Below are 16,185 nucleotides of genomic sequence, written 5' to 3'. Positions count from 1 at the left end.
AGTGGAGTTAGAAAAAGCTGGCTTTGAACCCATATTAAACTTACGACAGTCTGTAGTGGTGTTTAGAACTGACTTTTGTTAGCCTGTTTCCACAGTCAGTCCTGTTCCTGGAGGCTATAACTCGTCAGTAAGACTCCAGTCTTAAAGTAAGCATAGAGGATGATTCTTAGGACTGGAAGCAAATTAAAACTTGAAATGCTCTGGGATCACGCTTTAACTTTCTGCTCCATCTTGCTGATTTTGGCATAGATTGGTACATGTCTATTAGCCACCGTCAGTTTAGTGAAACCGAAGTTATTACAAAAATTGAAAGTATTCTAAACAGTTTTCAATATAATATTCAAAATACCAGAAGCTGAAGCAAAAGCAAACAAGCAGTCTGCCCAGACAAGTCAAACAGACTTTATCTGCCTCTCCAGCAGAGTGACAAAACCTGCAGCTAATGGGAACATGGCACACATGACTTAGCTTGTCTTCGCTGACACCGTCCTTCTCCATGGCCCACCCTGACACTGCCATAAACACCATCACATATCCCACTTCATCTGATTGACTTCACAGACACAAACTGAAGCACACTTAAACTAGGAGAAAGGTTACACCGTGCTCCTTCCTTTCAGTGAGGAGAAAGGCAACTTCAAAGAACAACTTGAAGGGCCTGCTGTCTTTCCCTTAATTATTGACTATGAAATTAGCCTTAGGCAACTGCTCTCCAGGTTAAGCCTCTAAAGTTAGGAAAGATGAACATGGGCCATAGAAAAGATAAAGCTACTGCAATATGGATCCAAAAAATCATTCCCAGAGGAGTTAGCATGAGTTGACAGGATACTAAATACCGGAGTTGACAGGATACACAAATACCATTCTTCAGACCTCTTCCAGGTCATAGACTAACTCATTCATGGAATTTTTACTGCCGAACTGTTTTGAGACCATGCTTATTAAAATTGCAGATGACAGAGAGCCAGGAAAGTCTGGGAGTATACTGAAGGACAGGACTAGTATTCAGTCTTGACCAACCAAAAAAATGGGTTGAGGAAATCACAATACATACACTCAGGTGAAGGAAAGTGCAAATTATCGCACTCAGGAAGGATGAACAAACTGAGGGGATGATGCAAAGTCCTGCAGAAAATATCCAGGGTGCAGGGGATGTCAAACCAAAGAGGAGACAAGAATGTCGTACTGCCACAACAATTCAAACAAGCCCAGCACAGACCCAGGGCAAGGCACAGGGAAGGGACACACCAAATAGGGAGAGAAGTACAGTTCAACTGAGCTGCCAGATGTCTGAAATTCCTATGGAAATATACAGTATTCACTCAGACAATAACTCTGGGTAGAAAAAAAAGGATTATGTGGTTCTGTGCCAAAGAAATGCCAAAAACAATGTCTAAAAATGCTGTTGCTGGGGATGTAACAAATGAAGAGACTTTTTACTTGTCTACAGAAATAACCCTGATTTTTATACCACATAACTTCTTCAGGTAAGAAGAAAAACTAAAGCCTCTTGTGCTTGTTTAGATCATGTACCTGTACAAATAAATATTTCCTCTGTTCTCAGGTGTTTTCAAAGTACAAGCACGTTATGCCTCTGAGGATCTTTATTTTCCATTTTGTACAGAGAACATGGGAAAAGCATCCTCTTCTGTTCAGACTGTTCAGTTCCGCCAGTGTTGGCTGGCTGTGCCCCAGAGAGGCACTCCGTGCCATGTAGTTAATCCAGCAGAAGGTCTTGCTGGAGTACCTGTGTGATTTCATCTTCTTTTCACAGTAACCAGGAAACTAAACTAACTCAGATTTTGTGATCTTCTATCTCTCCACTTTCACAAGTGCTATTCTTTGTGATAAATCCGGCCATCAGTAATGCTCCCTCCTTGCTGGACAGCACCCTGAAAATAATAATGATGTGTAAAAGACATAAAATGCAAATGTGAAAAGAAACGTTGAAACATTATTAACGCTCCCTAAATTTGAATATTCTAATTAATAGCTGTATCTGCCTTGATAAAGAATTCACAAGACACAGGGCTTACACGGCTGAACTATGGCACCTCATGAAATCGTATGATGCATTTAAGACACGCAGTACCATGGTACTCAAAGAAATCTGTGGTTGAAATTTAATTCAAACAAAATGCTGTGAATAAACACTTTGGTGTTGTTACACCTCTATGACAAAAATCAGTAAAAACCCTCCTTCCTTTTCTACAAGCTCTTAGTGTGTGGCAAGGGAAGACAGCACACAGAATTGGCAGGATATAAGTCACAGAATATGCAGTCTTTTTGCAACAAACATATTTAGGCTGAAAATGTGTGACTTACCCCATAATTTTAAGGCTTTGTCTGTCATCCTGGGGTAAGCCTGGGGGTTGGAACTAGATGATATTTAGGGTCCCTTCCAATCCAAACCATTCTATGATTCTCTAAGAGTCTTCCTTGTAAATTCACTCAAAATCAACATCATGCTAACATTAATAACTTCTGTATTTATTTAAAAAACAGCAATTTGTGTCCTGAAAACAGCACACATATGGAAGCAGTTACTGCCTGGAAAATCTATGCTAACTTCATAACAATGTATTTCAGTTTCCTGAAAGGTGTTTATGTAACATTAATTAGAGATCAAAGATAATCTGAGGGACAACACTGGTTATGTTATTTAGGGCTATACTGTCTCAGACTGAAAATTAAAGTGTCCTTAAAGAACTAATTTCAACTAATCAGACAGAAAATATGCAGAGCTGATAAGAACCTTAGAACACACATATAGTTTGACCACATAGGATTGAAATTTACACTGTTTATATTGTGAAAGTAAGAATATGCTTTTTTTTCCCCCTAAAAAACGTGGTATATTTTTGATGAACTGAATTTTAGATTGATTAGAATAAAAATCCATCCTACCTGAGAATGGAAAACAAATTCGTTATTAGTAGAAAAGAACCAAAAATAATTTTGAAAAATTATTGGGAGAGGGAAATCCTGACACCAGTGAAGCTGGTGGAGTTCTATCAGTAACTCAAATGCACTGCTGATTTAATGTAAGCAGGCCAAATGTGAGTAAACTGTCAAAGAATGCAGAAGAAAACCTGACATGTTTTAATTACTGGGAAAAAAAGGCTGAGTACGTTATTTTACTTTGAACTACCATGTGCTTATTATATCTCGAATTATTGCATGCATACATTATCAAATCATACTGAGAATGCTTGTGAAATTTTTATTTGAAAAAAAGGGGAAAAAACAGCTGAAAAAAGCTCTTTAGACACAGCAGTCAATCCAGTGTCCTCCTCACGTGTCCATATGTTCTTTTGGCTATCCATAAGACAAGGTGGGATTACAGTTCTGCAAAAGAACAAGGGGCATTTGTTAACTTCACAGCTCAGGGTGAAATGGCCATCAGTCCACATCTATAAAACTTTTTGCTTCTAGAACTAGTTCAAGCAGATGAAAATCCTCCATACAAACCACCTATTCTTTCCAAATGGGTTCCTCCAAAGCTGTGCCATTGCCTATAAATAACCACTATCATGTGAAATCTAAACCTTTCTGCCAGTAAGCAAGCACTTAGAAGAACAATGTATTATGCAAAATTAAATCATATGAATCATTTGCAAAATCTGATTTTTAAGTGGGTACAGGCACTTTATATATTATTCAAAGAACAGAAACGTTCCCTTACCTATCATGCTATATTTAGGAATTTTTTTATGATGGAGAAATAAAAGAGATGAAAGGACGGGCAAAAAAAAAAAAAAAAAAGCAGTTGAAGAGAGACAAAGGGAGGTTTAGTCCTTAAAAAAAAAAAAAAAAAGAAGAGAAAAGTTTATTTCTAAGTGTCCCAGCTAATGTGATGTACATAGCTATAGCCCACTAGATCATGTCATGAATTATTCCTTTTCTACCTTAAAGTCCAATTCCTGGAGTTGTGTGGTTTGCAGGAACCTAATTTTTTACCTTAACAAAAATTACATGGTTTTACCTCTTTGTCTTGCAAAAAATCCCACCTCTCCACACTCTAAAAATGAACCACAGTGGTTCAAATGCAAATACAAACTCCCCAGTGTATTGCATTTGATGGATAATGCATTTTGAAACAAAACTATCTTTCTGTGTTTGGTTTTCAAGCATCTGCCCAAGTTGGGTGTTCAAGGCCAGGCTGTACTGACCAGTGCCCAGCCTCCCACAGGAGCAGCCACAGAAGGCGGATCTGGCCCTGGTGACACCACAGCCCCCTCAGTGCTACTCCCCCTGTATAAAGGCACAGCCTGTGGGGACGGGTGGGCGGGGGAAGGGGGTATAGGGAACTGAGGAGTGACAGACACAGAACCACAGAATATCCTGAGTTGGAAGGGATCATCATAGTCCAACTCCTGTCCCTGTGCAGAACCATCCCCAAGAGTCACCACGTGGCTGAGAGTGTTGTCAAAACACTCCTTGAACTCTGTCAGGCTGGTGCTGTGACCACTTCCCTGGGGAGCCTGTTCCAGTACCCCACGGCCCTCTGGGTGAAGAACCTTTTCCCAGTATCTGACCTAAACCTCTCCTGACACAACCTCATGCTGTTCCCTCGGGGATGGCATCTTATGACACAGGGGTACTGAGTCAAACCCCCACTTCCCACCTTTCTGGCCTGGGGGTTCCAGGACCCCTTGGGTCTCACCCAAGCAGTGCTGCGCCTCGGGTACTGTGTCCAGTTTTGGGGCCCTCAATTCAGGAAGGACACTGAAGTGCTGGAGCAACTCCAGAGAAGAGTAATGGAGTGGCTTAAGAGTCTGGAGCACAAATCTGAAAAGCAGCTGAGGGAGCTGGGGGTGTTTAGTCCCCTGGGAGAAAAGGAGGCTCAGGGGTGACATTATGACTCTATACAGCTCCCTCAAAGGAGGTTGTAGCTGGATGGGGCTCCCAGTCAACCAGCGACAGGATGAGAGGACATAGTCTTAAGCTGCACCAGAGGAGGTTCAGGTTGGACATTAGAAAGAGTTTCTTCACAGAAAGGGTGACTAGATACTGGAATGGGCTGACCAGGGAGGTGGTGAAGTCACCGTCCTTGGAAGTGTTTAAGGAAAGACTGGACATGGCACTTCGTCCCATGGTCTAGTTGACGTGGTGGTGTCGTGTCACAGATTGGACTCGATGATCCATCAGGCCTTTTCCAGCCGAATCCGTCCCGTGATTTTGTGACTCTGAAGGGAGCGAAGAGAGGGAAGGAGGGCGGTGCCGCCCCCGGCCCCTGCGAAGGCGCGAGGGGGAGGGGACAGGGCGCATGCGCGCGGCGCGCGGCGCCCGCCGAGCCGCCCCTGCCTGGTGCGCGCGGACGGGGGAGAGTGTGGGCAGCGGTGACGTGATGACGCTGCTCTGCGCGTGTCGCCAGCCGCGCGACCCACGCACGGTCCGCCGGGCTCGTGCCTGCTCCTCCAGCCGGGCCGCCGCGCGCGGGCGGGGCGGAGGCGCCATCCCTCCTCCTCCTCCTTCTATCCGTTCTCCTCCTCCTCCTTCTCCTCCTCCCCCTCCTCCCCGGGTCCCCTCTCCGACGGCCCGGCCCCTTCCCCTCGACAGAGCGGCGCCTCCTCCTCCTCCCCCGCTCCCGGCTGTGCCGGACAATAGGGGCAAGCGCGGCGCGTGTCTCCCTCAGCGCGGCCCCCGGCCCTCCATGCGCGGCGCCGGGCAGCGGGGCTGACAGCGGCTCCCGCCGGCGGCAGCGCGCCTGAGGCAGGGAGCAGCGGCGGCCGCGGGCCGGGACTTGCCGCCCCGGGCGCTGACAGAGCCGTCCCGCTCCGCCGCCTCCCCCTCGCTCCCGCCGGCGGCTCCCGCCGGGCTTTGGCGGCGGCGAAGCACAAAGGCGCGGGGCCCGGCGCGGCCCGGCCCGGCCCCCCGGGGGGCGCGGGGGCGGCGAGGAGGCGCCGGGCCCCCGCGGGGCTTCGCCGCCCGTCCTTTCCCGCTGCGGCGAGCCCTGCGCGGGCAGGTGCGGCGGGCGAGGCCGCTGCCCCGCGGCGGGCCGGCGCACGGAGGCTTCGTCAATGGAAGTATGTTACCAGCTGCCCGTGCTGCCGCTGGACAGGCCGGTGCCGCAGCACGTCCTCAGCCGCAGAGGGGCCATCAGCTTCAGCTCCAGCTCCGCGCTCTTCGGCTGCCCCAACCCCCGGCAGCTCTCGCAGGTAGGCACTGCCGCCGGGCCCGCCGCCCTTGTCCGCCTGCCCCGAATACCGGCGGCGGTGGCGAGATAATACAGCATTTAATATTTTTATGACTAGTTATTGCTGGGGTTATCTATTTAGCATCGCTTGCGATGCGAGTGCTGAACTCCTTGGGGTTTATCTCCACAGCCAGTGGGTTGTTTCTCCTGCAGTTTTTAAGCTAAGGCTGTTTTTTAGCTGTTCTTTTTAGCTTGGGCTTTCTTTGAAGGGTGCAAATTTCTTATGGGGTTGCCAAAAGCTGCAGCGACTTTACTGAAATGGTGAACATGCATTGCAGTGTTTTATTTGGGATGCTCTGCTTTTTCTCACTCCAACTATTGAGACTTGGCAATCTGTCTAGAAGGAGACAAAGATCCTTGGCTTTTTCGTTTCCACGGTATTGTTCCCAGCCCATATTACATCAGTCACAATGTGAACTGTACTGTATTTTGTTTCATCTGATCGTGTTGGAAATACTGTGAAAAAGGTCATTATAACTATCAGGACAAAAGGCAGGTTTTTCTTGTGAGCACTGCCCTAAATTTCTGGATGTGCGTTAGTATGGTTTCCCAGCACCCAGTGATAAAATTATATTCTGGCGGAAGTCTCTGGAGAAAATCTGGAATTATGGTGAAAAGCATATGTTTTGGTGGGGAGTCAGCCCGTTTTGGCTTCGAGGGATTTCCTATGTCGAGATTGAAAGATCTGTTTAACTGCTGTGAAGTATGTTGTCCTTACGGAAGATTATGTCTTTGCATGTGTAATGGTATTTTTTTGTTCTGCACATTTTTGGTGTATCTTATTAAGTTTTTCTACTTTTTTTCTCATGACTTGCTGTGCTACACATACATCTGTGTAGAAAGTACAGAGCTACCAGTAGCTTTTGGCTTTGTCCCCTGTTTGGTAGTAGTGAAGCTCTGTGTGTGTGTGAGCATTAGGCACATGTATGTTTGTACAGGAAAAATCAATAAAATACTGTGTTAATGACCAGGAATTTGAATGCATATGGGAATAATTATTAGCAAGCAAATGAAGATGAACATATGTTGACAATGCTCCCTTCCCTGAGTATAAATGTAATAATTGATAAAATCTTTGGTTTTATGGCAAATTAATTTTCCATGTAGCAACCAAGTTAGGATCTTTTCCATTCTTACTGCTTGTTCTGAGCTGTACTTGGTGATGGTGACTTTTCCATACGTATAAGTCGTCTTGAAAGTCCAACCCGATATAGCACGCTTTGTTCTGTGCAGATAAGAGTCTCCCTTGTTTGAAGCATTCGTGGTTTTCTGAAAAGGAATAGGCAGAATTGTCAAGGTGGTATGTTGTATTCCTTTCTGTATGGTCTCCAGAACAGATGATGGATGAAATGTATACAAGCTTACCAAATTAAATATGCTGTTGACATTTAAAGTATTTTGGGATTTTTTCCTCAACTTTCAAGCTTCTCAATGGATTCCTTATTTTCTGACCAATATGCTGCAGGTATATTAGTGAGTTCCAGGAAGAGGTGCTTGAATAACTTGTAAGAAAAGGAAACTATGTGTGCTTGACCAAGTAGTATTCTGTCTGCATAAACCAAGTAACTAAGTTTACTAATTAATAAAAAGGAATTAGGCTATTTAAGTGAGGAAGCCTTTGCTGTTATTGGACATCTGATTAGAGTACAGCTTTACCTTTTTTTTTTCCTTTTCACTGAAGTCCCCTGCAAACAATAGGATGTGAATAGGTCTACCAGACCTGCAGTCACAAGTTGGTGTAAATGATGGACCAAGAAGCATCACCAGTGAGATCAGTGATCCTGTCTAACTCCTGAATTTAGCTTTACCTTACAAGTCTCTTGTAAGACTCGGGAGTATTCCAGTTTCGTTCCTGTTCAAAGAGTGCTGAACCCTTATCAGTTTGTCATTTTTGGTCTTCTGCTCCAGCTAGCTTTGAGCAATAGGAGTAAAACTGGAGATGTGTACCCAAGGAACTGGTATATACAGCCAGCATTTTACAGCTAATATGCATTTAGCAGATTTTCTTGAAAAATGTAAGGTCTTGAAAATTGTGTTCCTGGTTAGGGATTAAAAGTGACATGATTGAGTCATAAGATGTTTTAGGCTTATCCTTCCAGCAATAAGGTATTTTATATAGGAAACATACATGAGATAAACGCACACTACATTAGATATGCCATTGAATTGTGACAGTCCTAAGCAGGCAAATATTTATCTCTTAATATATTAAGTAAAATTTCTGTTTGGTTAAAGTTTCACTACATGGGTTCAAAATGGGCTGTGTGTTGCTTTTTTGAAGCTTAAATAGAGTGGTGCTAGAAATGACCTCCAGAATTCTGGTCTAGTCCTCTCAGGCCCAGGAAGGATAAATTGTACTTACAGTGTTATTGGCAGTCTAATCTGTTTGCTTAATCTGTTTTTTAAGATATAGTCTTACGAGATGAGGTGAGTTGACATAACTCATTATTGTTGAAGGTTAAAAGCCTTGACACTGGGCACGTGTTATTACTGCTTCCTCTATGCCATCTCTGATGTTTGTCAGGTGTTTGCTCATTTGGTACACTAAAACAGCAGAAAACTAACACAAGCAGGAAGCTTGGTAGCTTCCTGCCATCACTTTGAATAAAATAGGCTTAGTGAAGTTTGTCAGAACCAATTTAAAGGAAAAGATGATACCACTAGGCTTTTGAAATTCATGAAAGCCTTAAGTAATAGAAATTACACAATCTCACTGGTCAACTGTTCTTAATAGTGCTTAACAGTTCTTGTTATAAGAGAGTTCTATCTTAATACCGAAATTAAGTCTTCCTTGTGGTAATTTGCACCTTTTACTATACCAAATAAATGTAGAGAAAGGCATATTCCTTTGTCCTTGTAGTTTTCTTTTATGTATGAATTATTTCTCTATAATCTTAATTTTTGTTAATTTCAAAGTTTTTACAACAAAAATAATAAAGGTGACATCTGAAGGTTACTTGTAATATTTCTTGTTCAAGTCCAGTCAGGTGAAATGCTGCTATTGTATGGGTTTATACAAATGTTTGGTTAATAATTGTCTTTAAATATGAAATAATTTTAAATGCTAGTGTTAAAAGCTGTTTTTAAGGACATTTGAATGTGTAAGTGTTGAAATGACCAGGACATTTCACATAGATGAGATTTGAATTTAGGTTCACTGTGAGATCAGGTGGATGTTAACTAGTACTTTGGGCCATACATTCATGGTGTTCATTCCAAGTGTTACAAAATTATGTTTTCAAATTAAAGCTGAGTTTTCAGAGAACAATTTTTGGTTTACTGCCTCATCTAGTTTTTAACTTGTGTTGTTAATAGTAATAAAAAAATTTCTTGAACTGTACTTAGTGTGAAAATTCTTAGTCTGCATTTTTATGAATAAGGGTTTATAATGAAAACCACTTCACAAACGTTGCTGCAAGCTACTTTTAGATTGTCCTGCGTTGCACTCCCCCTCACCCCATGTAGAATTGACATAAACATATCACAAATGAGTAAGAAAACTTTGGCCTAACCTGCTATTTTTGACTCATTTCCATGCCTCTACTTTGTAACTGGTTCTGCAGTCTCTTCAGTTCTTCCAAAAATGGCATCAGTGGTATCTAGTAGCAGTGTCTGAATAGAAGTAAAGATCTGGCTTTAGCCTTTCTGTCTTTAAATGAGTGAAATTGATGATGATAAAGAAAATGTCTCCTAATGACGAAATTGCATGAAGAAGGAATGGAACAAATAATAGAAGACTCCATTTGAATCTCAGAAATGTAGGCACTGTCTCCACCTGAAGTACCAAGTACTACTGTGTACCAGGCACTACCATGTACTGCTACCTGGTGTTTGATAACCTGGTTCATGATGCTTCTTCATTGCATCTCCATTTCATGCACTTAAGCAATATAGTGTCATACTTGGTGACTCTCAGGGGATATACACTTGAACAATAAACTGTAGATCATGCACATGGAATCCTAGATTTGACTTGGGGGATGAAGTGGGGGGAAAAAGTCACTAAGAGCAACTGGAAATCTACTGCATTGGTTGATTCTTCAGTGAAAGGTGTATACTTCCTCTTTCCCAGCATTAGAAAAGTGCTTAGGCCACCTTTTGCTATGTATTTCTATTTGCTGTGTATTTCTTGTTGTCACTGTTTGTCACCTGATGTGATCCAAACATGTTTTGCTCTGCATGTAGCATGGTAAGTTAAAAGATGCAGTTGAGAGGTGTATTTATGTGGTCTGGACATAGACATTGGTCTTTAATCCCATGGTTGCACCTTTTTGCTGAGAGAAGTGTTGGCATGACCTATTTTTCTCTTGCAGCTGCTCATTTCTACTCCTGCTCTTTTCTACTCTTCTGCTCTTAGTTGTATCAACTTCTTTTTTTCTTTTTTTTTTTTGATCAGGTTATTTTTCAGCCTTGGCTGACTCACTGTACAGTTTCATAAATGATTGTGACTGTTAGTAAGGAGGAAGCAGCACACCGCAATGCTAGACCAGGAGTAACAAGCAGTGGAGAAGAAGAAGGAATGCCTTATGTTTGCCCTACTATTAAATGCGAAACCTTGCCCTAAGCCCCTTTCTTTTCTCATCCACCATTTTTCATAACTTTTCTTCTATACCTTTCTAATCCTCTTCATCAGTGCTTCTCAATTGCTGGCTCTTTCATTAGATTTCTCCTGCCATTTCCTGTATCTCTACTGCATGAATAATTAATGAGCTAAAATAATAAAATAATTTTCATGTTGTCATTCCTAGCCTCTGGAATTAATTCTGTGTTGCTGCTATGCTTGCCATTCCCTTCATCATGTATTTATTGTGTCTGGTTGCTGAGATTGCATCTATTCATATGAGAGGGAGAGACTGACGCTGACTCTACGCACAGCACAGACAAGCTCTGATTGAGGCTTTCATGCACTACAGTAATTTTATGTGGCAGTTCATTTTTAAAATGCCCGGAGTTTTATGACCAATTAACTTTTTCATATGTTGTAGTGTAAAGCAGCATTGGTACTTTGATTCAGCAAAAAGGTCATAGCAGCTTATTTCATGGCTTATAATTGTCTATGTAAGATTTGAACAGAATAATAGTTTAAAGTCCCCATTAATTAGATTGTCTTAAATCACCAAAAGTCAATTCTTCTTTGTCCTGATTGCATAATAGTATGTTTTGTGCTTTGTATGAACCTCAATTTTTAGATGCTATCTTTAAAGAGAAATTGATTTGAAAAGAGAGATTATAGCTATGTGCCCAAGTTGTGAAATACTGAATTTTAGCCATAAAACAATTTTACAAGAAGTCAGCATTAGTGTATGAATATTCAGTATTCTATATGAACTAATTATGTAGTAATAGCATGCAAATACAGGTTGTTGGAATTCAGATGTTTGTTTCAGCAGCTTTCCTGAAAAAAAACCCTGTTTGCTAGGTAAGTCTGTTTTTCTAGGTTGCTTGAGAAAAGCAACAGTGTCCAAACTGGGTTAATTCCGAGTCAACGTGGTACTAAGCTCAGTTTTGAGTTAATAACGTATCATAGAAATAATGTAAGTTTTCTGACACGTGTTCTACAGTTTTGGCATGTAGAAAACAATGCTGAGGACATCTGCATTATGAATCTTTATTTCTTCAGTTCTTTTATTTTTTGCAAAGCCTGTGGTGGAAAAAAATGCTAGTAATAGAATGGTGATCTGTTAGAATAGTTCTCTATCATGTTAGTGACCATTAACTTCTTGTTTTCTTGTGTTTCCCTCATCACTCGATATCTGCAACGTTCCACTGGTTTTCTGCTAAAATTGTAGATTTCTACATCTACTCAGTAATTTTCTTGAATTGAAGATCTCAGATTCATGACTGCATTTCCAAGTTGTGCCAGGTTATGGCTCAGATATGTGAAACACCTTTTGGATTGGACTAAATCTGTTGTATTTGCTTTTGTTACAAATTTGCTGAACCTGCATGGGAATAATGAGTAATTTTACAGCTCAAATTAGTTTAGTTGTTTGGTTTTGTTTTGTTTTGGTTTTTTGTTTTCTTTTTTTTTTTTTTTGGTTTTTTTTTTATTTTTATTTTTTTGGTTTGTTTGTTTGTTTGTCCCAGAAGTGTGAAACCAAAGTAACTTGGTTGTCCTTTGCTGTGTAAATTTTTGTTAACATGTATCAGTACCTTCCACATGTGAATTTTACAGATGTGTGTCTAAGATACAAATTCTTGTATCTTATGGTTGAAGGAATGTAGTGAATTCTATTAGAATATCTTTTCTTTGTAAATGAAGGCATAAAGATGGACATGCTAAAAATTTGAATCTTAATCTTGGTAATCATACTACATAAAGCATTTAGTGCAAATAATCCTTTGTGTGCATTCACAGCTGAATGAAATGTTCAGTTCTGCTTGAAAAAAGTTTTTTATATAAGCAAACACAAATATATGGTATGGGCATGCACATGCATGTAGGGTCTCACAAGAAGCATGTGTCTGGAACCAGGAATTGAACACAGACCTCTCAAGTTCTAGTTCAGAGTTACGCACACAGTCTGCACAGGAAACCTTGAAAGAGTTTGAGTTTTATCAGATTTGAAGTTTTCTTCAGTTTGTTCTGATTATGTCATTAACAAGTAACTGCAGTGTAAATAAGCACCCTGTGTAATCCAGCAAGGCAGCCTGCCAAAGACAAAATATCTTATTATAAAAATGCAGTTCTGGGAAACTAGATTTAGGGGTTAGTTGGAGAGTTGTTTATTTGTGTGTTTGCATCCTGGCTGTATTGTAAGGAATTTGTAGCCAAATATTTTGTTTTCTTTCTAGTTGAAAATAAATTTGTGGCTGTTATCTTGCCTTCCCCTGCCCTCCTCTCTGAGAATTTTTTACTTCTGTTACAGCAGCCTGTCTCCTGTTTTCCTCCCACTTCCCCCCTCTTTGTACACCTTTGATATGGCAATCTGATTTACTATCTTCCTGACCACACTCCCACAATAATTATAATTAGAGATTCCTGGAGTCTGCTTTTCATCACAAGGTAGAGGGTGAATTCTTTTCTCAGCTCGTAGCTGAAGTTGTGAAAGAGCCAAGATTTGCAGCAGGCCTTCCTCCTCTGCCTGCATGAGCATCAGAAAGAGTATGCAGCGATGAGAATAATAAAGAAAGGTCTATATTAGCAGAATATTTCACTATTTCTTCCTGTCCTTTCTGCCAGATGAGGTATGTGGAAAGAAAGACACTGTTTCCTTTACCAGTCATTGGGATTTTTTTCCTATTTCTCCCCCCATGACAAACATAGCTGGAGGCTGCTCTGACTTATAAAACTGGATATTTAATACGTGTGAAATACAGCCTGTTGCTCTCTTTAGGGCAAGGGGTCAATTCTATCCTGAAGGGAAAAAAAACCCAAAGGAAAATATACAGAAATGTATTCCAGGGCTGTGAGGGAAAAAGTTATAATAGGAACCTTGAGACTTCAGGAGATGGATCAGCCTTGGAACAGAAAGGATTTATAAACTTTGTGTGAAGTTTCTGTCTGATGTGATGGTTTTTAGTTGTCTTAAAAATGGAGGTACATATGGTGTTAGGTTGATGGCAAGCAAGTGATTTCCTGAGGGACTCAGTTATACATCTAGATCAGAAAAAGTTAGCACTCTTACAAAAATTACTTTGAATAGCGTAGTTTGGTAGTGGAGGAACTGTAGCTGTCATGGAAGGAGTGGCACTGGCCTGTGTTATTTTTTGCTTTGTGTTTGTAGCTAATACACCCCATATATTGATGCTGCAGTTGATGGTTTGCTGAGGAGGAGGTTTCATGTTTAGTCAGGCATGAACTTGCACTTCCATTTTCTTAAACTTTCCAGTAAAGTTCATGTGCCACAGTAATCTCCTGAAATGTGTGTGTGTGGCAGGGGTGTGAGTCTTATCAGTAGTGCCCTGTCTTCACTTTTGCAATGGTGAAGTCCTGTAACCAGGTTTCAAAAAGCCTGGAATATTTAAATTTCCTTGATTATTACCTTTGGAGTTTTAGACTTTAGATTTCAGCTGCAATAATTGAACTTTTTCTGGTACTGGGAAAAGAAAAAATCTATAGTTTTGTATAGCTGCAAACATGGTATGAAACTGCTAAATAAGTGTCTATATATGGAAGTAAAGGTCAGGGTTTTTTGATGCTCTTGTTTATTATGAGATCTAGACTGTCCATCTGTTATGGAGTTCTGCCATTGTTCTGTTTCTTCTGTTGTGAAGTCTGAGCTACATTTCTTTTAGCATGGCGATAATAGGAATTTCTGCACTTTCCACTGAGTTAAACAATATATTTAATAAGCTTTTCCTAACTTGTTTTCATTTGGACAAAATAAACTGATAATATTTTTATCCAGATGAAACATCTAGTATTTAACTCACAAATTGACAGGGGAAATGGTAAAGCTTCATTGCCTGAATCAAAACAAAAAAATAATCTTGAGTTTTTAACCTTGAGAAGCTCATAATGTCCCAAATATTAAAAAAAATTGTTGTCCCCTCAATTTTTTTCCCTCTCCTTTCAAAAAGGCTAGTGGCTGTCCTCTGCATCTAGTCGTTCTCCTTACATCTTTGTTGCTTCAGATAATTGCAGGAATTTTGCAACCTACCGTAAATGAAGACTAGAAGTCAAATCTAGCAAATTGCAGGTGCTAAATTCCTGAAGTTTTGTGTTGGGCTTGTACTTTGTGATCTGTATTGACTTTCAGGCTATTTTAAAGAGGAGAAAGGCTTCATCTCCTTAAGGGTGTTGAATGGTTGAAGCTATGGTTACCTTGTGTTTTTTGTTTTTCTTGTGATTATTATGATGTTACTTTTGCCGTGCCTTTCCATCGTAAGTTGAGGCCTGAAGGGATTTCTTTTTTTGTTTTAATAAAAGGCCCTTGCTTAAAATTCTCCACCTATCACCTTTTGATACAATAGACTGTAAGTGAAATAATCAGCTGTGCACTACGAGGCTAATCCATTTTCACAAGCTTGTTAGGAAAGATGATTTGAGAGGATTAGACAAGGAGTTATTATTCATGATTGACTGAATAAATAGGAAAGAAAATTAAGACTACTGAAGTTTAAGACTATTTTTTAATATTGTTGTATTTATATGAGAACATGGGAAAGAAGCTACATTCTGAAAAATCTGATTGTGTTGGAAGCAATTTGTGAGTCAGGATATCAAGTTTTTCTCTTATGCTGAGTGTAGGTGGCAAAGGGTCTGGTTAGGGTGGGAGAAGACAAAGGCTGATAAAGCTAAAAAATACATCTTAAGCTAGTTTCTTAGTGTAATAATACATGTTACAAAGGGTTTTTGTTTCTGACGCTCCTGAAATTAAGATTGTTAAAATTAAGTACAATGATTTTTGTGTTTAATGTGTCATGAAAAATAGGAGGGCAGTTTTTTTAATTGTGCCTTGACACGTTGTAATGCTGTGCTTGGTGCTTGGAGAGGCTTTGTGGTTGGTGATTATTGTTGACAGGAGCCATAGTTTTTATTACTAATATTATTTTTAAATGGAAATTGTTTTTCAGGTAAGAGTTTTACTTAGTGTCTGGAGTCATAGTTCCAAAGTGCTTGTGGTGTTAAATGTAAGCAGTATTGCTTGCACAGTAATTCCTTTTAGCTGCCTATCTTTACTCCTCCTCTAGTGCTGACAGTTGCACTCCTCGGACCCTGTGGAAAGCCAGTTTGCTGACCTGCAGCAGCAGAAAGCCCTTTAATTTTTGTAGCAGTAATTTTCTGCTCGTTTGTCTCTCCCTGGTTTTCTTGCGGGATCTGAGGAGTGCTGGTGCAAGAGAAGGAGCAGGGATATGCAGGCACAGGCCACACAGTGTGTGGCAAAACTGACTCAAGTTGTTTCCACTGCAGTTGGAGGAATGTCCAGAACAGCTGACAACTGTGTGGAATTGTTTCACTTTCTCGGCAATCAAGAGTGGGCTGATTAATTCCGTGGTGTTGTTCAAATTAAGTAGTGCACTGCATTCAGGTATTTAGTATT

The 16,185-nt window shown here is 40.8% G+C and overlaps 1 protein-coding gene across 4 annotated transcripts in view; it reads left to right on the top strand.

The window, feature by feature from the left end:
- Window positions 1-5,955: 5,955 nt before the first annotated feature.
- PDE7A (phosphodiesterase 7A) overlaps window positions 5,956-16,185 on the top strand; it is a 75,890-nt gene continuing 65,660 nt past the window's right edge. For 2 of the 4 annotated variants that reach the window (XM_039550087.1, XM_039550088.1), the window contains exon 1: window positions 5,956-6,161. In XM_039550087.1, coding sequence (XP_039406021.1) covers window positions 6,024-6,161 — 138 coding nt within the window. In that variant the 5' untranslated portion in view covers window positions 5,956-6,023. The remainder of the gene's footprint in view (window positions 6,162-16,185) is intronic. The other 2 variants (XM_039550086.1, XM_039550085.1) reach the window with 1 other exon arrangement.

The sequence above is a fragment of the Corvus cornix genome, chromosome 2 (genome assembly GCF_000738735.6).
Source record: "Corvus cornix cornix isolate S_Up_H32 chromosome 2, ASM73873v5, whole genome shotgun sequence".
NCBI lineage: Eukaryota > Metazoa > Chordata > Aves > Passeriformes > Corvidae > Corvus > Corvus cornix.
This window is presented reverse-complemented; position numbering and strand designations above follow the sequence as displayed.